Source organism: Gymnoscopelus braueri (assembly GCF_963280865.1).
Source record: "Gymnoscopelus braueri genome assembly, chromosome: 3".
In the NCBI taxonomy this organism is placed as follows: domain Eukaryota; kingdom Metazoa; phylum Chordata; class Actinopteri; order Myctophiformes; family Myctophidae; genus Gymnoscopelus; species Gymnoscopelus braueri.
The window spans coordinates 54,088,293-54,112,377 of record NC_137612.1 but is presented as its reverse complement, the minus strand read 5'-3'; the positions used below and the strand labels follow the sequence as shown (position 1 = coordinate 54,112,377).

At 42.4% G+C, this 24,085-nt stretch overlaps 2 protein-coding genes across 2 annotated transcripts in view; one reads left to right on the top strand and one right to left on the bottom strand.

Annotated features, from left to right (window-relative positions):
* The window catches only part of atxn7 (ataxin 7), a 43,431-nt gene extending 35,648 nt beyond the window's left edge, over positions 1 to 7,783 (top strand). The window contains exons 9-13 of the mRNA XM_080425112.1: positions 268 to 545; positions 3,118 to 3,310; positions 4,874 to 4,995; positions 5,799 to 6,999; positions 7,552 to 7,783. Coding sequence (XP_080281238.1) covers positions 268 to 545; positions 3,118 to 3,310; positions 4,874 to 4,995; positions 5,799 to 6,999; positions 7,552 to 7,569 — 1,812 coding nt within the window. The 3' untranslated portion in view covers positions 7,570 to 7,783. The remainder of the gene's footprint in view (positions 1 to 267; positions 546 to 3,117; positions 3,311 to 4,873; positions 4,996 to 5,798; positions 7,000 to 7,551) is intronic.
* Positions 7,784 to 12,817: 5,034 nt separating this feature from the next.
* On the bottom strand, positions 12,818 to 22,911 carry psmd6 (proteasome 26S subunit, non-ATPase 6). Its single transcript, XM_080425118.1, has 8 exons — positions 22,627 to 22,911; positions 20,322 to 20,527; positions 18,481 to 18,626; positions 16,200 to 16,419; positions 15,513 to 15,621; positions 14,391 to 14,559; positions 13,121 to 13,198; positions 12,818 to 13,016 (listed from the first exon to the last, which is right to left on the bottom strand). The coding sequence occupies exons 1-8, from the start codon at positions 22,769 to 22,771 to the stop codon at positions 12,920 to 12,922; spliced, it is 1,170 nt and encodes a 389-aa protein (XP_080281244.1). The 5' UTR covers positions 22,772 to 22,911; the 3' UTR covers positions 12,818 to 12,919.
* Between the last annotated feature and the right edge of the window lie 1,174 nt (positions 22,912 to 24,085).

The window sequence follows — 24,085 nt, the reverse complement described above, 5'->3', positions numbered from 1 at the left end:
TAGTTTTAGTCGACGAAATCAACACTACAGCCTTTGCTGCCGGGAAGGCCTGTTTTTAAATCAAATGAGCATGGTAGTTAATTACATTAAAGTATCACTAGTTTCGTCCCACGATATCACCGTTCAACATTCAGCTTTTGAGACACGCCCATAGTGCTGATCCAGAATCAGTCCTAACATAGATTTGGCGGTAAAACGCTCTACAGCTACGCATGCACTTGATCTTGACCTCTACTAAGTGTTTACCTCTACCCCCCCCCCCCACAGACACATTCCTTAAGCCAGCGGAGGGCGGTGCCGGGGCGGAGGAAGCGCTTTGACACGCTGCTGGCCGAGCACAAGAACAGAGCCCGGGAACGGGACCGGGAGATCCACCACCCCCATTCCCAGCAGCCCACCCCCGCTCTCAGGGACCCCCACCCCTCGCCCCGCCTCTCCTCTGCCCACGAGCCCCACCAGGTGGCCCACGGCAACGGCCCTGCACCGGAAGCCACTAAGCCTTTGCCACTCGGAAAGCCCAAACCTCACAACTCCGGTCTTCCACGGTAAGGACCTCTTCGTCCTCTGTTGACGATGTGTAGCAGCTTAACCCCTTGTTCACACTGAATTTGGGACCAACGTTAAAAGGATCCCTGGCAAATGAGCCTTATACGCCACTAAACAGGGTTATTATTTCACGTCAACATTCAAGTACAACTATCAGAAGATGTAACTCAGGTAAAGTAATGCGTCACTCACAAGTTTAATTAAAGTTTTCCACCTGTCCAAAGTCATTTCTGATACAGAGTCAAGATGGTCATCAAGGCTAATACACACATAAGCAAGGGATAATGAGGTGCATAATCACCCTGAAGGGCTTTAAATTTCAATAATGACCACCTCCCCATGCATTATCCCACTTATTACACGGCTACTTAATACATTTACCCAAAAGTAACAACAAAACGAAGTATTTCCTTGCTTACAGCAATGTAAGTATTCCATAAGTATTGGGCTGGGCGGACAAGTTCGCAAAAACAAATGACAGTATTCCAAGGTAACCGGAAAACTCGCCCCAAAACACACTCGCCCCCCATTCTACATACCACCGATTTGCCTGTAATACCGCCGGATTTGCCCCGGGGCGACTGTGTTTTGGGGCGAGCGTTTTGGTATTCCCCCGTTGTTGTGCCACGATAAACAAGGAAGTGCAGTGGATCAAATACAATCACTTTTCGGTTATTGCATCGTCTATTTCTCACTTCAAATGTTTTCAAAAAGATTCTTGAGAGCAACGTTTAGTTGTAAATGACATTGGTTGTTTGTTTACATGGCTGTTATGTTGGATAAAGCATAAAACCAAGCAGCGCAGGTTGGCACGAGCAGGTGCTCTGAGTCTCAGATTACACAGTGGCCCGTTATAGAGCTCATCGGTCATTATCCAGAAATGATGACCGATGACTGACCAATCAGAATCGAGCATTCAACCAAGCCGTGTAATAATGATATTTTAATCATCCTTTCCTTGTTAGTATATTGCCATTTAGGGCAATGATATAACATTATGTAGTGATTTTTTAAAAACATATAAATAGCAGCCACCAGCCAGTCATTGACTGCCAGTCAACTGTCTTCTGTGTTTTGGTACGAATGGTGTATCTGTATGGCAGTTAGTGTCAGGATGCTCTCAATGCCGCTATCTCACCCTACCACCTTCTGTAGCCTATTGCACTGGCAGGATGCTGTGTACTTAAATGGGGATGAACCCCAAAACCACTTTGGCTTTTAGATGTTAACATATAAATTGGTTGCTTGTGATGTGGAACAATAATATAAGACAATGTCTTCATAGTTTTGTGCATTGGTAGCTTGTTGCTATTTTTGGCAGCGAAATCTGCAGTTTTCTTGTTTCTTGTTTCTTGTTGTTCCTGGGTTTGAAAAGAAATATTTGCCGCAACTCATTACATATTTGCTCACTGGATACGTTTGCTATTGCTATGTTATCGATGGCCCGTGGTTTCACTGTTCTTACAGTGTCTGTTGGGCTGTAAAAAGTCGTTGCGGAATCTTGATTATTTTCACACCTGCACCTGCTTTTAGTTTTAGTCTTTATCAGAATTCTCATCTTACTCCATACAACCTTTCTGTCTGTGTCGAGTGTAAATACTGTATATTTCCCTAGTCCCCACTCCACTCACTGTGTCTTCTGATGAAACAGGGTCAGGGCGTCCTGAACCTTTAAGAAATTAATAGACTGCAATTAAATAACCACCCACTGTGCGTGACTCGTCAAGCCCACAGCCTCGACAAGGTGCTTAATGTTAGTGTTAACATGCAAAACATTTTACAGAATACTACGGCAACATTCAGCGCCTTTCAAAATGTAATTAGGCTGTGAGAGATATCCAAGCATTCTGGAATAACCCAGCTCAATCCTCTACAGTCTGTGTGTGTGTGTGTGTCGCTCATGGGAATAATTGCAACATAGACAGGTTAAGTACAAGGGAAAGAAAATATCACAGCTGAACAGTGAGTTTCAGAATGGTTTCCAGGTGATGATGATGGTACGGGAGCTATAAATATTCACACAGCTAGGGCTGTCACGATTATTACATAATCGCCTAATCGCAATTATTTTAGATATCTATTTTTGAACGCATTGTGATATTGAAAAACAAATGGCTCCAATTGATCCAAACCAGAACACAATCAATTGATTGATCACTACAATAAACGTGCTCAGAAAATGCATGCCCACCCATCTGACCGCTTAAAATCCAGTAGCATTTAAATCCCGTCGGTGTAATACCGACTTACAGTGAAATTCAGGCACCGTTTATACCGACTTCTTTATCGAACAATATAGAATATCTCAGAACACAAGTGGCCCGTTTTGATGGGTAACATCCGTGACTTAAGGGTAAGCACTTAATGTTCATGTAACGATGGATTTGTAGGACCATTAAACATGGAACGTACAGTGGATATGTTGGCCGTGTCGACCAAGACAGACAGCGATAATACAAATGCTAGTAGAAATCTCTTGTCAGTCTTGTCCCAAGGCTCAATCTGAATGACCTGCAGTACGTCAGGTGACTAATCCTCATCATACCTCTTTTCCCTCTCCACTCTTGTCAGACTAAACAGCAGTCACGGAGGCGGCGGTCCGCCCGGAGACCCCTCGTTGGTCCACGAGTCGACGCACCATCCCCCGGCTGCCCCCGACGGCTTCTCCCGTCCCTCCAGCGACGAGGGGGAGAACGAGGAGCGGGAGGAGGGCTCGGACAAACTGGACTGCCACTATTCAGGTTATCACCCACGGCCGGCAGCGGTAAGTCAACCAGTCATGATGCAAACACTTGGCTGTTTACCCCATTCAGTCCGGGAACGCATCCGTGTCACTTTAGATTTCTTTGGCTATTCAAGCTCAGATCTACAAGCTCATAGCGCGGCACCAAGTGCGGCGCTATGAGCTTGTAGATCTGCTATTTTTGGAAAAATCGTGAAGATTTGTGCAAGTCTTTGAATATATATGTTCTAAGCTAACATTTTTTTTATTCAAATCTTTTTATCTCAAACAAAATATTTTGAGATGGGGGTCCGTGGCCAAATAAATATAATTTTGGGGGCCCTTGCCATGAAAAAGGTTTGAGAACCACTGATATTATAGCAACATCAGGATTTGGAGAATCCCCCAGAAGAAGCAAAGATTTGAGTTGCAAATGTTTCATCACTTAGCCAATCCTAAAGTGCATCAATATAAAAAAAATAACTATAGTAGGCTATATATTTTTGTCACATGCGTCATGTTTGCCTCAGTAACTCTTTGTTGTTACATTCAATCTGTGAATTGTGCCCGTTGGACATATGCCTGTTCTGAACGGGCCACTTAAATGCAGCTTTCGTAAGCTTTTCCCTCTTATACAGGACATACATATATATGACACTAAATCAGTTTGTTTTTGTTGCAATTAGTGTGAGGTCGAGTGACATCATTACTGGACTACGTACTTATTTTCTGCTTAAACCACTAATTGGCTAACCAGCATTGATTTCAGATTTCTGCATAGCGTAGGTTGGTTTTGCATAAAGGTAGTAAGGTACACAACAATTATTAGCATTTGTCAAACTAGCCAGTGTAACGGTAGAGAGACAAGTTCATCCTGTGTCCTTGGCCAAGTTGCAATCGCAGCTTACGTCACCAACAGTAATGTTGGAGTAACTGTTTCCTGGTCATTACACAGACAAAGAGGAGGAGGAGATGAATCCAACCCTCTCATCACACACAGAACTAGCAGCACAAGTGGTCTGTTTTTAATGCATTTCTTCAGGGACTAGGCTTTGATTTTAAGGACCGCAACCTTCTTCAAAGCTCATGCATGAAGCAGTAATTTCCTGCTACTGAAAATAAATAGCAGGAAAATGTAAATTGAAGTTCTGAGTTCCAGTTCCTGAATTGTCATTTCAAATGTAATGTAGATGTATGTAGATAATAATTTCAAATGTAATGTAGATATATGTAGATAATAATTGTATTAACACATTAAAATCAGGAACGCATCTGTGTAACTACTTTAACCATTATTTGGCTGTTCAAAAATAGCAGATATACAAGCTCATAGTTTGTAGATCTGCTATGTTTTAATCTTTGCTTCTGGGGGGTCCCTGGAACAACATATCTTGGGAGGGGGGTCTACGGCCAAATGCATATCATTTTGGGGGTCCTTGACATAAAAAAAAGTTTGAGAACCACTGATATTATGCCGTTCGCTTGTAGATCTACTATTTTTGAATAGCCAAAGAAATCTAAAATGAGACTGATGCGTTTCCCGGATTGAATGGGCTAAAGCTCAGATAAAACGGCAGACTAAACACCTGGACTCTGTTCCTCCAGTACTGTACCTTCGGAAGTCGACTGTTTGGCAGAAGCTGCTACTCGTTTGACCGTCGCTGGGACCGGATGCGATGTGCACTGACCGCCATGATGGACAAGCATGTCAACTCTCAAATGTGGAAGTACGTATTTTCTGGCTCAATTATCAAGATCTCTTTATCTTGTGCAACTGATTATTTGTGTGTGTGTGGGTGGGGGGTAGATTTGTATTAGTCTGGAATGACTCTAGGGTGGCTTCTTTTGATCTTGACGGACGGCAAGAAATGCCATGTGCCACTGCTAAAGGTGTTAAATTTTTTTCTTAACTCTCTGCCTGCCAAAAACGTTTATAAACGTTTTTTTTTTAAATAAATAAAAAACTAAATAAAAAAAATCGAAAATTCTTAATTTTTTTGGTTTTTTCGTTTTTCCGTTCTTCACAAAGAACCAGGAGATAGCATTTTCCAAAAAGTTGCTGCTCCATTCACTTCAATGTTAAAAAATAAACGGAGAAATAAATAACATTTTTCCTATGTTTTACCATGTAAACTGCTGGCAGTTTTTGAGTACTATTTTTTTTAAAACCCTGGCAGTTTTAAGAGTTAATGGCCATTGTGTTGATATTGCATATAGTCTCTGTCGGGTGGAAACCCCTCATATGGCCAAAACCGATACTTTTCAGGATTGAAATTCAAAAATATCAAAAGCAGCAGATCAACAAGCTCGAAGCGTGTCGCTTCGAGCCGTGTTTCGAGCCGCGTTTCGAGCTTGCAGATCTGCTACTTTTGATATTTTTGTGTGACGCTGTAGTATGATCAAGTAGGGCGTTAATTTACTAAAAATATGGAGAGGTTTCTGTCTGACAGCAACGATATGTGACCCGTTTTGTTAGCTCATCAGACCGTGATGGGTGATCATAGTTAAAACTGATCATTTATATTTGTAGGAAAATCCCTTTGGCCTTGGAGAACTCCTCTTCCTCCTCCGTCGCACCGGCCCATAGGACAAGCACAAACTCCCACGGTAGCACTCCCTCCTCGGGCTTCCTGGGGCCCCCTGCCACCCCGCCGCCCCAGCCCCCCTACAACAGCCAATCCTACGAGGGCAAGTCTGGGCTCTCCTACGGGACCACCTTAAACACCCGCGGCTCCCCACAGGGCGGGGCCGAGCAGCAGCTGGCCTACGGCACCGCGCAGGCCCGACAAGTGTCTTCGTCGCCGCAGATGCCTTCAGCCCACTCCTCCTCGTCGTCCGCTCCCTCCGTCGCCGCCTCGGGCCGGGCGCTCAAGTCCCGCTCCACCTCTAGCAGCAGCACTACCAACAAGTCGTCCTCCTTCAGGCCCAGGGAGAGCTCCTCTGCCCCCGTCACCCCCAACTCTACCGGCGGGCCCAACAACACCAACAACAGTAGCAGCACCACTAGCTTCAGCTCGGGGAAGAAGAGGAAGAACAGCTCCCTCCTCTCCTCGTCCCACGGCGCCGCCGAGTCGTTGTCTTCGTCGAACGCCAACTACTCCTCCTCCTTCAAGAAGAACTGCGCGGCCGTCAGCAGCTCAGGGAGCACCTCCTACCACCACGGCCCGCTCGCCTCCGCCTCCGCCTCCTCGCTGTCCTCCTCTCACAGCGGGGTCCACAGCGTGGGGCTGAACTGCGGCCCCACCGTGCGGACCAACTCGCTCAGTCTGAAGGCGGAGGCCTCCTCGGCGGGGGGGCCGGCGGGAGGCGGCGGCGGCTCCTCGGGCCCGCCGCCGGCCCGCGGGCCCCCCTCCGCCAGCCCGGCCGAGTCCATCAAGCGCATGAGCGTGGTGATGAACAGCAGCGACTCCACCCTCTCCCTGGGGCCGTTCGTCCACCACCAGTCGCTGTCGGACCACCACAACGCCGGCGGCTTCGGCCACCACACCTCGTCGTCCGACGGCCGCTTGGAGGGCAAGAAGCGCAAGAGCTCGCCGGCCTCCAGCGGCATCGGCAGCGCGGGTGGTGGAGGAGGAGGAGGGGTGCCGGGGGGAGGTGGTGGCGGAGGAACGGGACCAGGCCCAGGCAGGCCCAAGGTGACCAAGTCGCCCGCCATCAACAACATCCACGGGAAGCATGGCCGGAGCGTTCCGGGGACCCCGGGGCTCCCCAACAACTCTCACATACATCAGGTGGGTTTTTGGCTTTTCTCACATTTCTGATGACTTTTTTATGAAAATCAGCTGGACTGATGAGAGTCCTAGATTACCATAAAAAATTGCACAGGGCAGATATGACAAGTAACTATATAATAAATATATAAAGAAATTACTGACATATTTAATAATTTTATACATTCCAAAGAAAAGAATAATGTTCATTCTTGTGCGTTGCAAGTTTGTAGATCAGCCACGATTTTTTTTTAACACAATTCCTTGCTTCTGGGGGGGGTCCCTGGAACAAAATATTTTGAGATGGGGGTCCGCGGCCAAATTCATATCGTTTTGGGGGTCCTTTACATGAAATAGTTTGGGCACCACTGACATGGAAACATACGTTTTTTCAGAATACTGTTGCGATTTAGAAGACATTTGTTGAATCGGCTTCTTCTGGTCTTAATGGGTTAAATAAAGGCCGGTCGGGCTCTATTCATGACACTATAGTAAGGCCTATTTTTGACAGCATAGAGTTGGATTGCTGGATCGCTTTTAACACCCATTTGCGTTCCTCTCTCCCCTCCCCAGCCAAAGGCCCGTCCCTGACAGCGGTGTTGGGGTTCTGCGTGTGGAACCGGTGGGCAGACAGAGAGGAGGAGGAGGAGGGGGGCAGCCGGCGCGCTGCTCCAGACTGCACGAGGCCTTCTAGAAACAAAATCTGCGTTGCTTTCAGCTTCCCACGATCCTCAGGGTGGAGATGATCTGGACAGCCCAGTTACGTCAACTTTGTCGTGGTCATTGAAACTTATTTTCTCCCAAAGCCATGTGAGTGTAGGGGGGTGGGGTGGGGTTCAGGGGCCACCTTCCGTGTGAGGAAAACGGCAGGCGTTTGTGCCCGGGGGGGGGGGGGTCTGATGGAGTAAGCCAGCACCCTGCCCATCTCAGTGTTGTCCTGATGCTCTCTGACAGGTCTTCCCGTCCGGTTTGGAAGGAGGAGCAACGATGGCGGCAGCAGCAGCCATGGGATTTGTAACCTGTGGTTCGTTCAGAGTTGATAGGGTTCAGGTAAAGGGCCAGTGCAAAGCCCCACCGAAAAGGAAGCCACCGTGACACTGAGTAACTGGGGAGCCAACAAGCCCGATCTCTTCCGTGTGTGTGTGTGTGTGTGTGTGTGTGTGTGTGTGTGTGTGAGAGAATGTGTGCACGTGTACGACTTTTTTTTTCTTATGTCAGATTCTGCTGGACTACTGGAAACTCTAAACCTTATTGACGCCCCCAACGCCTGATTTCCTAAGCCTTGGAGGGAGCGGGCAGCGGTCGGAGTTGACGGTCACTACGTTTGAACCCACACTATTGCCCTGTCGTTTCCCTTCTCCATTAGTCCAACGCCTCCTCCTCCTCCTAGTGACATTTCTAAGTAACCTCAGGTTACGTACGGTAGCCAGAGACGAGCCGCGAGGCACGGATCCAGTCGATTCTTTCTGACCCCAAATAATTATGCAAGTGTTAACCTTTTTATGTTTTTTCTTATGAGCTTTTTACACTGAACTACAAAGAGTCTTTGTAGATTTGGCGAAGACAGTCAGTCGTGCATGCAAATGTGAAACAGGACACCTGACGTGCCCATTCATTCAATTGAATCTTTATTCCGAGAGATCGTTTGGTATTGAGTACACCTGTTTATTTCCTGAATGTTTTCTTTCCGTGTGCAAAAAGGACAGCCACAGTAGACCTACCCCGCAACTGTGAACAGCACTAAATAAATACTTGCTCCACAGGCAGTGCTTAGTTTCCCCACAACGCTAGCCAAAGGCCGCTTATTAGCTTCCCAAACCCTCGTTGCAGGTGTAACCACTACTCCAGCTTTGGCTGTCAAAGGTTTCCATGTCCCATCAGAATATGACGCCGCCGGTGTGTGATGGGAGATTTTTGGTCACAAGGGAAGGAAAGCCCGACATTTTACTCTCGTATTCCTTTTTCTCTTAAATCTGGCAATACTTCCCCCATCACTTCCGAGTTTTCTTCTCGCTGACATGTGTTCGGGTGTTGGGTTTTTGGTGCGAGATTCATGGTGATAACTTCACAGGGAATGTTTATACTTTAGGTGACACCTGTTGTTTCGCTGAACCTCCACTGATGTCAGATAGTGTTGGGAGCGGAGGAGACTATTTTCTTTTTGTATCTTCTTTCCCCCCCCCCCCCTCCTCGTAGCTTATTTATCAAACAAGTATTGAAGTATCCCTATTTCAGAATACATATTTTGTTAACAAATTGTACATATTGAGATATGTATTTTTGCACAGGCATTTTCGTACACATGGATTTTTGGTACAATTGAAAAGTCATTATTATTTATTTAGTAAACAAGATGACGAGTCAAAAGGCTTGATTATTTGAAGTGGTTCACTGCCAAGTCTATATAATGCAATACGCCTATAAGTAAACGTTGAAGCATCTCATGAATTGTGTACTGGGAACCTTATAAGGAAAAAAACGAAACAAAAAAGGTGAAGTGTTGCCACTGTAGCATGTGTCTGACAGAAGATACCTTTATTCACTTCAAGTCAAGGTCTCACTCGTGTGCTTTCTCAATACCTTTTACGTTGCCTATGAATCGACACACAAAAAAAAAATCTTTGTGACCCAATTTGCCTGTGATTCTAAAATGTTATGCAGGCTTAAAAGCTGTGCCCGTTTGTTTAACAAATTTTCCGTGAACTCTTCAATCATATAATCTTTCTAGATGGAAGACCTTAAACCCCATTTCGTGATTGAAGCACTTATTTCCTTTTTTTTGTAAAGGCTGAAGGGACTTGAAGCAATCATCATTGCAAGGAAGAGGAACACTTGGAAACAGTGAAAACCGCTTGCATCATCGTTGCCAAACATTAGTCATTTGAATCACAGCTTATAAGGAAATAGTTTGCAGCTTTTAAAGAAATAATTAAATAAGAAAGTGCCTGAATTTGTTTCACCCTGACTGTTTTGAGGACAGTGTGTTTGGGTTAAGTTTCACCTTACTTGAATGTTTAGGAAGCTTGCTTTTCAAATCTGCCTATGAACCCTAAATGTGGTAAAAAGAAAAACCTGAGAGCTTGTCAGCTGCCCGGTATAAAACACTAGTTAAAACGTTTTTTTTTCTTTTTTCATAGTTTGGATTATCAATGTTTTCCAGACATTATTACATCAAAAGGTTTTTTGTAGGCCTAGGTGTGCAGCTTAAGCCCCTTGGTTTACTATGATTTGTACGTAAAATGTTCAATCAAAGTGTTTTGTTTACCCTCAGATTCCACTGACATCTTTGCATCTCGTTTCCATGCACATGGAAACATTGCGAAGTTAAGCACCATAGACTTGGAATGTTAAAAGTGAAAGAACAGAGCTTGCTTCTGGGAGGAAAAGAAATCCATTCATATAATGTAAAAGCGTGTATAGATTTTTTTTCTTTTTTTTTGTATACATTATCAAAAATAATTTTGATCAGCTGGACTTTTATGTATTGGCTGCTATGTAATTCATGAACAAAACAGGTTAGGTTAGAATTACTTAATATTTAAAGAAAGATTGTATAGTCTATTTGTTTTGTAACAAGTTTCTGTAAATAAAAAAAATAATTTATACTGCTATTTATATGAAATTATGTCTCTGCCTCTTTTCTCCAATTTAATGTTTTCCTTTTTTTCTGTTCCAACCAGGTAAGTCCCTTTTGATGATTACAGTTACCTTTTACAAGCTAGCCCTGGCCAAGGAACCAACAAGCAGGGATTGAAACAAATTTAAAACAAATGACTCATTTATACAATCAAGTAAAATTCTGTGTGGATAAAGATATAAAAAAAACTGGTCAGGTTCTGGGAACAACTGTTATGAGTTTGGTTTCCAATGAAAAAGCAATGTGATAATGAAGGCAGACCTGCCCTGTCATACAGATGACAGTGGTGTGGGAGAGGGATTTGGCCTTTGAAATACAATGTAAGGTGCCATCATACTTTTAGACTATTGCCTAGAATGATGGCAGAGGCATGAGTATAAAGAATGTTGTGATGGGCAGTACAGCCCCTGGACACCTTATTCTGTGACGGACTAGTGTGTGCAACACAGGACTGTGTTACCGGGGGCCTATTACACGAAAGGAGAATTAAATAAGCCTGGATTTAAGTCAAATCCAGGTTTGACAAAGTCTGGTCCGTACAGCCTGGTTTATTCCGTTCCATGAACGCCAAGCCAGGCTGAAAAGGAGCGACTTTGTCGAGCTAGGATGGTAAAGCCAGGTTTCACGTATTCCTATAAAAGACCATGAAAGTCGATAGCAGAATCCTTGAACTTGACCAATCATGGAGCCCAAAACCAGAGCGGCGTTCTTCTCTTTGGCTGAACAGCAGCACTGCAGCAGCTCATGGAACAGTGGCGTTCCCAGGAATTACATTTAGGGCAGGCGAGATTCCCCTACGAGTACAGGTGATGGCAAATTTCTCTTTTGGGTCTTGAGTCCCAAGACTCAAGACCCAAAAGAGAAATTTGATGTCTCCCCGGGAACCTGGGTCTTGACCCAAGACCCAAAAGAGAAATTTGATGTCTCCCCGGAATCATACGAGGAAGTAAAATGTATAATAAGCAAGAAAGGAAACACGGCCACAAAAAATTGATCCAGGGAGAAAGCGTGGCAAAGTATTGCCGACAAATTAAATGCACAAGTCGTCCAAACATATATACAATTTATATACAAGTCCATAAATATATAATTCAGTTAGGCTTAAACATGAGTGTATAGTGAATATTGGAATTATCGCCTACTAATCTACAATGCAATAGCCTATTATATGCACCATGCATCCAACCAATATGTCTGAGTCTGTGCTCAGGATTGAATGAATTGAAGGCTTCATGGAGTGTGTAATTGATAGAAAATAAGTATTTTTTGGGTGAACTATTCTTTTAAGTGTCTTGTTCAGGGACACTGACATATTTCTGAGGCCTGGGATCAAACATGGGATTTATGGCTTGTCAGGCAGGCAGGCTCACTAACCATTCAGCTATGGCCACATCATCAGCAAAGATTCTAACGCAGTTCTACTCTGTAACAGTAAAGGGGTTTCAGGGGAAACCAGCAAAATGAGGAATACTATAATAAAAGACTGTCTTGCTAATAAAGCGTCATGTCTCATTTTTTACAATGTATTTGATATTACCTTTATATTATTTAATACATTATGCATTTCCTCTATTGTCCAGCAACGTTTATGATAAAGGCGAAAAAAGATAGTAGACCTGTGAGAGCCAGATTGCTCAGATACCAAGGTTTCTGTGCTGGAATTCGATCCCATGATCTTGTGGTCTGAAGTCAAGAGCTCTTCTGACTGAGCTATGGATAGAGCAGCCACATTTCAAGCAGAAGTCACACTTTCAACTCCCACCCTCGCCAGGGTCAAAAACTTTATATTTGAAATCCGAAAGTGTATGTAGATGAATGAACGGGTCAAAAGTGGAGAAAGTGCAAACACCAGGTTGAAGTTCATCCATGAAGGTCATGACAGATCCAGACTGCACTAGCGATTCGTTTACATTCCACCGCATGGCGCATTTGCATAAGACGTTACCATATTGATTTTATCCCACTGTTGAGGGTTAGGGTTAGCCTACTGTAATGGCGTTAGGCCATTGACCCCCATGGTCAATTGAACCAAATTGGTTCCATTTGGTTCCTGACCATCAATCATTTGACTGGGGAGTGGGTACCCCCTGGAACCACTTCAAGGACCCCTGGGGTTCCCTGGACCCCACTTTAAGAACCACTGCTTTAGATCATATAACGGGGCAGCTTGCAGAGAGTTTAAAAGACTTGAATAAAAACATGTCCAGAGAAAACATTTTTTTTATTATATACACAACATAAGGTTCACTTTATTTCAGACAAACTTGGATGAGTACAAGAAAAAGAGGCCACGCCTCAGGGGGTTTACATGTTGATGACTCGTGACAGCTTCTGGACTCTGTTGAGGAGCAGATCTCCCTTCTTAATGGTCTCCTGGTACTGCCAATTCTTACTGTCAGGTCTAGGGAGGAAAACGGCAACAGTTAGGAAATCTGCTTAACCTGATTGACTGAGTGTCTAAAAAATGTAGGTCGTAAGAAAGAAAAGAAAAGAGGCTTAATTTACCTGTTGGTTTCCACGATCTCGTTGACTTTGTCAATTTTGCAATGGAGACGACCAGCGGCGATGAATCGGGACAGTTCCCTAGGGACAGAGTGGAAACATACAACTTTACTTAGTGCAAAAAAGAACACTGACCAAACGAATAGCCACGGATTCTATCATCCACCTAGTGAGCCATTTGGAGTGTTCTAAGCTTAAGTGGGTCTCCGTCATGCAGTGACACTGGCAGCACGCATTTATATCAGTTTTACCATGCACCTGGCATGAGATTTTGTGTGTTAGAGCATGACCGATGCCAGAAACTTTAAATAAAATACATTCTTAAAAGTTAATCAGAAACTAATTAAATTGAACACTTAAGCCCTATTCCAAAATGTTCACAAATAGCCGATCTACAGTGAGCCTGTATATCTGCAATTTCTTTTAGCATTTTTGAAAAATGAACATTTTCACCAAGAACTATATGCCCCAAAAGGACAAGAAAGAATGAAAGTGGTTGAACAGCTGTATAACTGCCGATACCGATGGCGCATGTATTAAAGCAAAAATAAAATCTCATGACTGAAATATTTCGTATGGCCAAGTCCTAATGTGTGATCTGTGAAACAGTGTGAAAGGAGCCCCCCCCCACTAGTTTTGTTTAACATAATATGTAAAATTATGATGCTTTAGTCATTATTGTTCCTGCTGTTCTACATACCAGGTGAATACATCACAGACTGAGGCTTTAACCTTTGCTTTTACCAAATATTCGAGACCGAGACCATTAGGGTTTTATTGAAGATGCTTCCGAACACATTGCTAGTTTGACCACTTCAAAGTACTGTACTTAAGTACAATTCGGAGGTATTTGTACTTACTTGAGTATTTCCAATTTCTCCACTACAATTATTTGAAAACTTTAGTTACTAGTTACTTTTCAGATATAAATGATTACATTATAAAACATACATTAAACACCTTAGCCCTATTTTATACATACAGTAGGCTATTTGAAAATAGCAGATCTACAAGCTCGCGGCGCGTTGTGAGCTTGTAGATCTTGTAGTGAGCTTGTAGATCCTCTTCAAATATTTTTATACTTTTACTTTTGGTACTTTAAGAACATTTTGATGCCAATACTTTTGGACTTTTACTTATGACAGAGTATTTCTATATTGCAGTATATTTTACTTAAGTAAAGAATTTGAGAACTTTTTCCACCACTATCGGTCGGGTTCTAGTGTGTGTGTGTGTGTGTGTGTGTGTGTGTGTGTGTGTGTGGAAGACGTACTGGTCTATGAACTCTGTGCTGACCCCGAAGGCCTCGGCCATGTAGCCCAGGGTCAGGGAGCGGTAGGACTCCAGCAGCTGGCCGTAGGCCTGGATCCTCATCTCCCTCACGTAGTAGCGGTAATGAGGGGCAAACAGCCAGTCCTTCTTCATCTCCTGTTCCACCGTGGCTACAGCGCCGCATAAAACAATGCTCAATACAGAGTGCAAAGAGAACCATTTAACCCATTAAGACCGGGGATGCATCGGTGTCATTTTAAGATTTCTTTGGGCTATTCAAAAATAGCAGATCTACAAGCTCATAGCACTGAGTGCCGCGCTACGAGCTTGTAGATCTGCAATTTTTGAAACATTTTGAAAAAATTGTGCAAATCTTTGAAGATATGTTTTTTAAAGCAAACATTTGTAACTCAAATCTTTGCTTCTGGGGGATTCTACAAATGTCTTTTAAACAACAGTTATTTATTTTTTTTAACTTATGTTGCAATATCAGTGGTCCTCAAACTTTTTCATGTCAAGGACCACCCAAAATAATATGTATTTAGCCGCGGACCCCCATCTCAAAATATGTTGTTCCAGGCACCCCCAGAAGCAAAGATTTGAGTTACAAAAGTTTGCTTTAAAGAATATATTTTTCAAAAATAGCAGATCTACAAGCTACAAGCTATTTTTGATTAGTCAAAGGGATCTAAAAATGACAGAGATGCGTTCCCGGTCTGAATGGGTTAAGTGCTACCAAGTTACCAGAATACTAGATAAATATCAAACCTAGTGTCTGTCTAAATCAGTGGTTCTCAAACTTTTTTTGTGCCAAAGGACCCCCAAATTGATATGTATTTGAATCTGAAAAAGGTTTTGTGCCGGGGACCCCCCAGAAGAAAAGGGGGGGGTTATTTTTTTTAAAGATTATTCAAAAATAGCAGATGCACGAGCGGATCTACATACATAGCATACGTGAACAATAACATAAACAACTGTATAACATGACTAGCAAATTCTTCTCTAAATAAATGTGTCGAGGAGACCGGAACAAAAGGAACAACCAGTAATAAAGGATGGTTTGCGTTGTGGCGATGGGGTTGAGAAGCTTTTTTGCCAGTGAAAAGGAAACCGTGCTGCTCACCCAGAGACTGGAAGAACACAGAGTAACGGCACTCGTACAGAGAGAAGAGGTACTGGCGAATGGCAGGCAGGCCGTGGAGCACCTCCAGGATCTCTGCTCCCTTAATGACCTGGGTGTGAGAGAGAGAGAGAGAGAGAGAGAGAGAACGTTACACACTGCCAGCCGACACACAGACAATCTGACACGACGATAGGCCTGTCAGTTATTACATAATCGTCTCATTGCGTTTCCATGTTGAAAAAACAAGCATTCATACATATTCAAACGTTTTCAATTAATTGCAGACATAGCTGATTTACAAGCTCACAACTTTTTTTTAATTTTTTTTAATTTAAATTATTAAATATTATGGCCTATTTTGGCCACAGTATTATTTGTATTATTGGTATTGATCATCGTCAGTCAATTCTTTGTAATATTCAAGTTATGCGTCATATCTTCCCTGTGCGATTTGTTTACAAAGCCTAAAAGCCAAACAGAAAATGTAACTTTCATGTTCCAACGTTCAATGCCAAAAAAAAACACAATTACATTGTTAAATCGCACTTATTTGTGTGACTGGCAATTAATCGTCAAGTAAAATGTCATGATCCGCTGACAACTCTAAGCTGACACACGGGTAGAACGAGACTATCCGTCACAACGAGACGTCAAAATGTCAAAACTGCACCGTCTTCGTGGCCTAACCTTTTCCCGGAGGTCGGGCCTCTTGAGGGCGATCATGCAGACGTAGACCGTGTAGGTGACGAAGGTCTTGTAGTCCATCAGCTCGTAGGAGGTGAAGGTGGAGACGGTGTCCAGGAAGAGCTCGGCCGCCTGCTTGAAGTCCCGGATGGCCACGCAGTACAGGCCCTGGTAGACCTTCAGGCGGTTCCTCCGGTCCCAGTCGCCACCCTCTTCAATCAGACTGGGAGGGGGAACAAAACAAGAGCGTGTTTTCAACAACAAAAAACACCCAGAGACACTCGTTCTACACGTACATGTACTGTCACACTCGCATTAACGTATTGATTGATTGATTTGGCGACATAAAAGCACTTTCCGACATACCGTCATTGTATCACAGAGGATGAAAACACAATAAGGCCAGACGGCTCATTTCAATTGTGATCCTCTTCAACATATTTTAATAGCTTTTTTTAAATATTTTTTTGGTGAGATCTGACGTTCATAGTGACAGAACACTGTCCCAAAAAAAAAAAAAAGAAAAAAAAAAACAGAAGTCTCGCTAGACGAGATTGAAATCTCGAGATTTCAATCTCGTCTAGCGAGACTTCTGTTTTTTTTTTTTTTTTTTTTTTTTGGTTGCATAGTGTTCTGTCACTATGAACGTCAGATCTCATAAAAAATAAATCAAAAAAAAGCTATTAAAATATGTGATCTAACCTAAGGCCTATCCGCGCACCTTTTAAGCTGTGGCGGCTCAGGGGTGGAGTTATGAAATTTTTCTACTGTACCATTCATCCTAAGATATCATAACGTCATAGAAAAGGTAAGAAAACTTTAGTCCAAAATTCCCCTTTAACAGCATAACAAACGACAACACAGCAACAATACATCAGACAGATATATCTCTACTGTCCGGCAGGAATCAGCTAACTCCAAAACGCTCATTTTTCAGGAAATGAAAAAACAAAATATATGTTTTTCAGGAAATGAAAAAACAAAATATATGTTTTTCAGGAAATGAAGAAAGCCTTATATTTAAAAAATATATATATTGTCAGATACTTGCATGCATGTAAAGTGATATCATCACCACTTTACCCAAATCCAGCTCAAGTGGAGTTAGGAGTTTTGTCCGAACAGCTGACGCCTGACAATAGCTCCAATCACAGCGGAGGGAGAGGTTTCAAATGGGGGCTGGGGCTAAGCCAACAATGGATCTCCAAGCTCCAATGCATCACAACGTGTGAATTAATGCCCTGATGCTTCATGACACTTATATATAGCGTCAGTGCTAAGCTTGATGAACAGGTACACTGCAGTGCATAGTTTTAACAGACTACGGAGAAAAAACCCTGCCTCGTTAAAGTTAGTTTGTTTATCATCCACACGCAGCAGAGCTCCTCCTCTCCTCTGTGTGCACTGCGGTCACACGCATCAGTGGAGTTCGTAAAGGGTGTTCAATAGCGTTGATTTATGAAAATAAAAATAAAAATGGAGCTAGCTGATTCCCACTGGACAGCGACGATATACATAAGAAACTATATTCTAATAATGTGCAGTCAATGCAATTTTTAGCTATAAATGTGCAGTCAATGCATTTAACCTATTCTAAATAGTGTATATTGTAAAATGCATGACGTCGGGCAGAAACCTATTCGCACCAATGTTTTAACTTTTTGGTGTTTTTCATGCCCCTACTTGATCATACTACAGCGTCAAACAAAAGCATCAAAAATAGCAGAACAGAGCGGAGATTGAGGACGATCATATGGGATGTGCGGTGTGTGTCACTGAGGGAGAGAACGATGAGCGCTAGAGCAGAGACAGAGGATGGGAGTGGAGTGGAGGCCATAGTGGATGTGTTGGGGAGAGGCTGACCGCGATGGCGCGGACACGTAGGAAGGAAGGAAGAGAATGACTGGGTGAAGAAAGTAATGTCGATTTAAGTTCGACCCACTGGCTGGCCTAAGAAGACCTGGCAGATGACAGTGTTGGCTGACATGAAAGCACTTGGCATCGACCATTGAGGTGGCCATGGACCGTTCCCGGTGGAAGAAGGCCATAAGCGAGGATCCAGTCCGACCCAGATGATGATGACGTTTGCCGTCTGCTCACCAAGTACATTTTGGGTGTGAAAATAAATGCCAGGTTCCAGTGGTGTAAAGTAACTAAGTACATTTACTCAAGTACTGTACTTAAGTACAATTTTGTACAATACATTGCAGTATTGATACTTTTACTTAAGTAAAACAAGCAAGTACTTTTTCCACCACTGCCAGGTTCAGACTTTTTATTTTACCTTTTTGCTTTTTCAGAGTTGCGTGTGATAAGGTCACTGTCCATGTAGAACAGGCCGATCCTCAGCAGGTAGAAGACAATGTCTAGTCTGTGGCCCAGGGCCACCGTCTTGTCATAGGTCTTCCTGAAGGCTGTCAGAGCTCCCTCCTGTGGAAGCACACAGCAAGGACAAGAACATCTCCGTCAGCACGGCTGCTGTAAAAAAAATGCTAGTGCTACATACAGGAAGCCTCTAAACATAATTTGGAGCATTTCTAGAAGCTGCTGGTCTGGACCGTGCAGTAGTTGCATGTAGATCGAAATATCAGCCATTATTTGACGACATTCGTATAGGCAGCATTATGCAGCCGATATGTCCTGATTTTTAACCACTTTCAATCTATATGTGAACATTTTCAAAAAAAAATCAAAAGACCTGGCCATTTTTTAATGTTCCATTTCTGAAAAACTTCAATTAAAGGAGAATTCCGGACATTTTAAGTGTTATCTTTGATGTGTCGTTACTCACCTACCGACGTAAACAGTGGCATTGTTTATTTCCAGATATTCCCCTGTCGTCATATTTTCAACCTCCTCCGTTGTCATAATGGGAGCGCGTGTCATAGGGAAATTCGTCTATTATAACCGATGCAAAGTAATTTTTTTCTCTACTACTACTCATTGTGGAGTCTGATGATAGTCAAACATGCAGTGAAAGTTCCTGAGGCTACCGCTAATGACGAACGAGCTAACGCTAGTTGCTTGTTTCTCAACATGGCAACACCAAGTTGCCAGGTTCTGGGAGAGAAACAAGCAACTAGCGTTAGCTCGTTCGTCATTAGCGGTAGCCTCTCAGGAACTTTCACTGCATGTTTGACTATCATCAGACTCCACAATGAGTAGTAGTAGAGAAAAAAATAACTTTGCATCGGTTATAATAGACGAATTTCCCTATGACACGCGCTCCCATTATGACAACGGAGGAGGTTGAAAATATGACGACAGGGGAATATCTGGAAATAAACAATGCCACTGTTTACGTCGGTAGGTGAGTAACGACACATCAAAGATAACACTTAAAATGTCCGGAATTCTCCTTTAAGGGCACGTTTATAAATGATTAAGAATTGATATTGTGACTAAAATGTCAGTCAATACATCGTTGGGCTAGGGCTCTGCAAATATTGGGTTCGGACCAAAACAAAGTCTGCCATCGGTTTGAGATGACGGGCTCTAGAAGTTTTATTAACCAAGTTGCTAGGGGGTCCTTGTCATGAAAAAAGGTATGAGAACAACTGCTTTAATCATACTGCTTTCAAATACCCTTCTATAATATGAAGATGATCCTACAATCCCATCCTATCATAAAATAAAGATAAAATGAAGAAACCTCTGTCAGTCTGGAAACCGCATTTTCCCCTCAGTGATTTGACCAATAGGCTCTATGCACAGCAGACTTATAGGAAAGAAATTGGGCCTCTTCCATACTTCCTGCACAGGAGTTACCAATGATACTAATGAAGGCTCTGTTCCATTCTGATCAAACAGAGTCAGGGTGCTGATATTGTGCATGTAACATGCATTCTGAGCCAACATGCATGTTGGCTCACTGGAAACACTGCTACACCAGTGGGTCCAGGGACCCTCTGAGAGTGTACAAATGGAACCAAATGGACCCGTAACTCTCAGAGTTATGGGGGTCCACTGTGCTACACTAAATGGAACAGAGCCAGAGAATTAGTATCATTAGTAAAACCTGTGAAGGAAGAGGCCCAATTTCTTTCCAATAAGGCTGCTGTGCATAGAGCGAATTGCTCTGAACTTGCACATGGGGGCGTTGACCATAATAGTACTATTTCTTACCTTGTCTCCAATGCGGATGAGATACTCGGCTTTGGCCATCATGGCGTCTCGGATCTCGCTCTCGCCCAGACTCTCCTCGGCGTCCTCCAGGACCGCGTCTAGGCGTTTGAGCTCCTCTTCGTTGGCCTTCTTCATCTTACTGAGCAGGTCGCCGTCCAGCGTCCACTTCAGGTCCTTGCACAGGACCTCATAGTAGGGAGCCATGTCTAAAGCACACACACGCCACAGAACAAAGACCATTTTGTTTAGAGTCGTTCCGATAACGATTGCCAGTATCGGAAAGGCTGCCCATACTGCCTAAAATGCTGGTATCGGCGAGTATGCCAGTCTATGCCATTCTGATACCATGTCATTTATCACATTTATTTATCATCATTTACAGTCATATTCTGATTGCTTCAGTTGATGTTGTAAGACTGTTTTATACTCTCACTGTACTGTTTTCATTTGTATTTAATAACTTGTAGCTGCACTTTAACAATTATTAATGTTTTTTTTTTTAATATTCCTCGATCAGTGGTTCTCAAACCTTTTAATTTCAAGGACCTCCATAACTCTGAGAGTGTACAAATGGAACCAAGTGGTTCCATTTGTACACTCTCAGAGTTACAAACCTGTAAGGGTCCATTTAGAATCCCCACAAGGACCCCAGATGGTCCCTGGACCCCACTTTGAGAACCACTGTCCTATATTTTTTTTAATTACTCACTGGTATCGGATCGGTCGGTACTTCGGACCGACACGCAAGTTATGGGAATTATCGGAATCGGTAAGGAAACATTTGTATCGTACATCTCTAAATTGTTGACGCTGTCTGGCATATTTCTACTGCTTGTGTTTTTTTTATCTTTGGCGTCTATATTGTGAGTGACGATATTCTTCTGCACCTATTGTACTTCTTCGCCTTTTATCTGTAACTTATACTGCTGTGCTGTCTCTGGCGAATTTCCCCCTTGGGATCAATAAAGGTATCGATATGTAATAATACATACTTCTACGTACAAGAGTGTCGCGCAAAAGTAGCCGATCTACAAGTTCACAACGTGTCGCACCACAACACATTGTGAGCGTGTAGATCTGATTTTTTTTAAAGTTAAAGTCCGTCTTTAAATAGTATGAATATTGGACCAATCAAAAGTAACAACAAAAGCTTGTGACTAAATAACAACTACATTCTATCCATAGGAACACACAGGTTCTTTTAAAACCCCCATTTCCTGAAATGTAACAGTTTTGGACAGACAAAGTTTCCATTCCACCTGACATATCGTTAGCCTCATAGCATAATTGCCTAAGTCACTTTTTGGCCAAATTGACATTTTTGCCTAGCTCTACTCTCCTAACTAACACTGCTGCTTCATTGTGCCTTATTGCCTATGTCCAAACTAGCCAATCAGAATGCTTGTTAGATAGTCATTTTGGAATGTAACAAGCATGCTGATAGGCTGAGAAGTTAACATAGGCAATAAGGCAGGGTGAATCAGCAGTGTTAGTAGAGTAAAGTTAGGCAGCAATAAATAAAAGGCAGATAAACATGACTTCAGCAAAGGAAGATAGTTTTGTCTCTCCTGAAAACCTTAAAAGTATGAGTTAGGTAATTATGCTACGAGGCTAACGATATACTATATCCATCTGTTAGAGACCAGTGGTTCTCAACATGAGGTACAGGGACTCCCCAGTTAAATGATAGTTTAATCTTCATGTTTATTACAAAATATAAGACAAGTTAACTAGAGAAAGTAACAAGAATGGCTGTTTTGATCAGAGTTTCAGTACACATACTGTACAGTACAGACCAGTATCATGTCTAACAATCATATTTTGAATGCTCCAGTTGATGTTGCACTACTGTTTTATACTCTTACTGTACTATTTACATTATTATTTGACTAACTTGTAGCTGCACTTTAACAATTATTAGTGGAATAGTTATTTATTCCTAGATCATTGGTTCTCAAACCTTTTAATTTCAAGAACCCCCATAACTCTGACAGTGTACAAATGTCCCAAAAAGATTATACCGGTAGCCTTGGATCAGGACGATCAATCATAAATGTATTTTATAGAGTCTATGATGGTCTTGATCCAAGGCTACAAAATAAAAATACCCCAATCTAGCTATTTTTATTCGGATAAACCTGACATCAACTGACGTTTTGCATCAGCTAACAAGACTAACATGTAAAGAGGCCCACGTTTCCTTCATCTCCCCCAACCCACCCCTGATGATCTGATCACACACACAAACAGCTACAATCTAACACAGGTTAGATGTTATTAATGGATCATTGGAGTGAAGTATTACTGTTGACTTTGATGGAGTCCATGAGCTCGGTCTTCACTGAGACGTCCTGCTTGTGTCCCTCCATGGTGAGGAGGAACTTCAGCTGGGCTATCCTCAGGTCTGGGTTCTTGGGCAGACCCTCCTCTTCTAGGTTCTCCTGCGGCATGTCGACGACTTTAACAAGTCTTATAGTAGGTTATATGCGACAAAAAAAAAACTACAAAAATATCTCTTTCTTTGTGCTGAAAGTTGTCTCTTTCTCTCTCTCTTCGTGCTGCTATGCTAGCTGTTAGCGCCAACGATGACTACAGAAAAACACTGCACTGCCGTTTCCGCCGGAAACAGTGCTCTTCTTCTTCAGTGGTTGGTTGTATTTTTTTTTTTGTGTCGCCAGAGTGTGCGAGAGAAATAAGCAACCAGGCCTATGAAAACCAGTGGTGGAAAAAGCATTCAATTTGAGTTTCAATTTAAGCATTTAAAAGTATTAATACTGAAATGTAGAAACTGTGAAAATGTAATGTGAGTAAAAGTGCAAAAGTATTGGTATCAAAATGTACTTAAAATACCAAAAGTAAAAGTACTCATTATGCAGAAATTCTGCATAATGAGTACTTTTACGTTTGGTACTTTAAGTACATTTTCCCATTTCACAGGTTTCAAATGTATAAGATGTATGAAAATCTTTTGAAAATAGCAGATGCGACGCGTTGTGAGCTTGTACTAGATCGGCTATTTTCAAATGGCCAAAATGTATAGGGTTACTTGATGTAGGCTGTGCTTTGTAATAATAATCAAAATCTACAAAGTAACTCTAAAGTTTTCAAATAACTGTAGTGGGGTAAAAGTACAATAGGCTATTGTACTTTTACAGGCTGTCTCTGATGTAGTGGAGTAGAAGTAAAAGTACTGAAGAATTTAAAAACTAAAAAAATACCTCAAAATTGTACTTAAGTACAGTACTTGAGTAAATGTACTTAGTTACTTTACACCTCTGATGAATTGAAATCAAGCCCAAAAGAAGCAAGCAGTTTTACCACTTCACTTGCTTAGAGTCAAAAACTGTTTATAGTTTCAAAAGACATTTTAACTACACAAATCTTGTATAGGGTCTCTGGCACAAAATATTTTCAGATACATAATATCATTTGGGGGTCCAAAGCAACAACACTTGAAAAAAGAAATAAATAAAAAAACTGTGAGTATCAATATTTACAAGCAACAGAAAAAACAGCCCAAAGTCGCTTATAATAAGCAAACATGGCAACACTGGCCCCGCCACCTTGATTTGTTTTTGCTTTTAAAGGGCATAGCGCCACCTACTGGCATGATTGATGTACTTTATTTAGTAAGACATGAGCACAGACAGTACATAACAGTACATGGAAGTACAAGTTCACAATACAAGGTCTACTAAACTGGAAAACTCATTAAGCACTGAGCTTGTTTAAGATGAGAACCCCATGCAAACAAATCATGATGA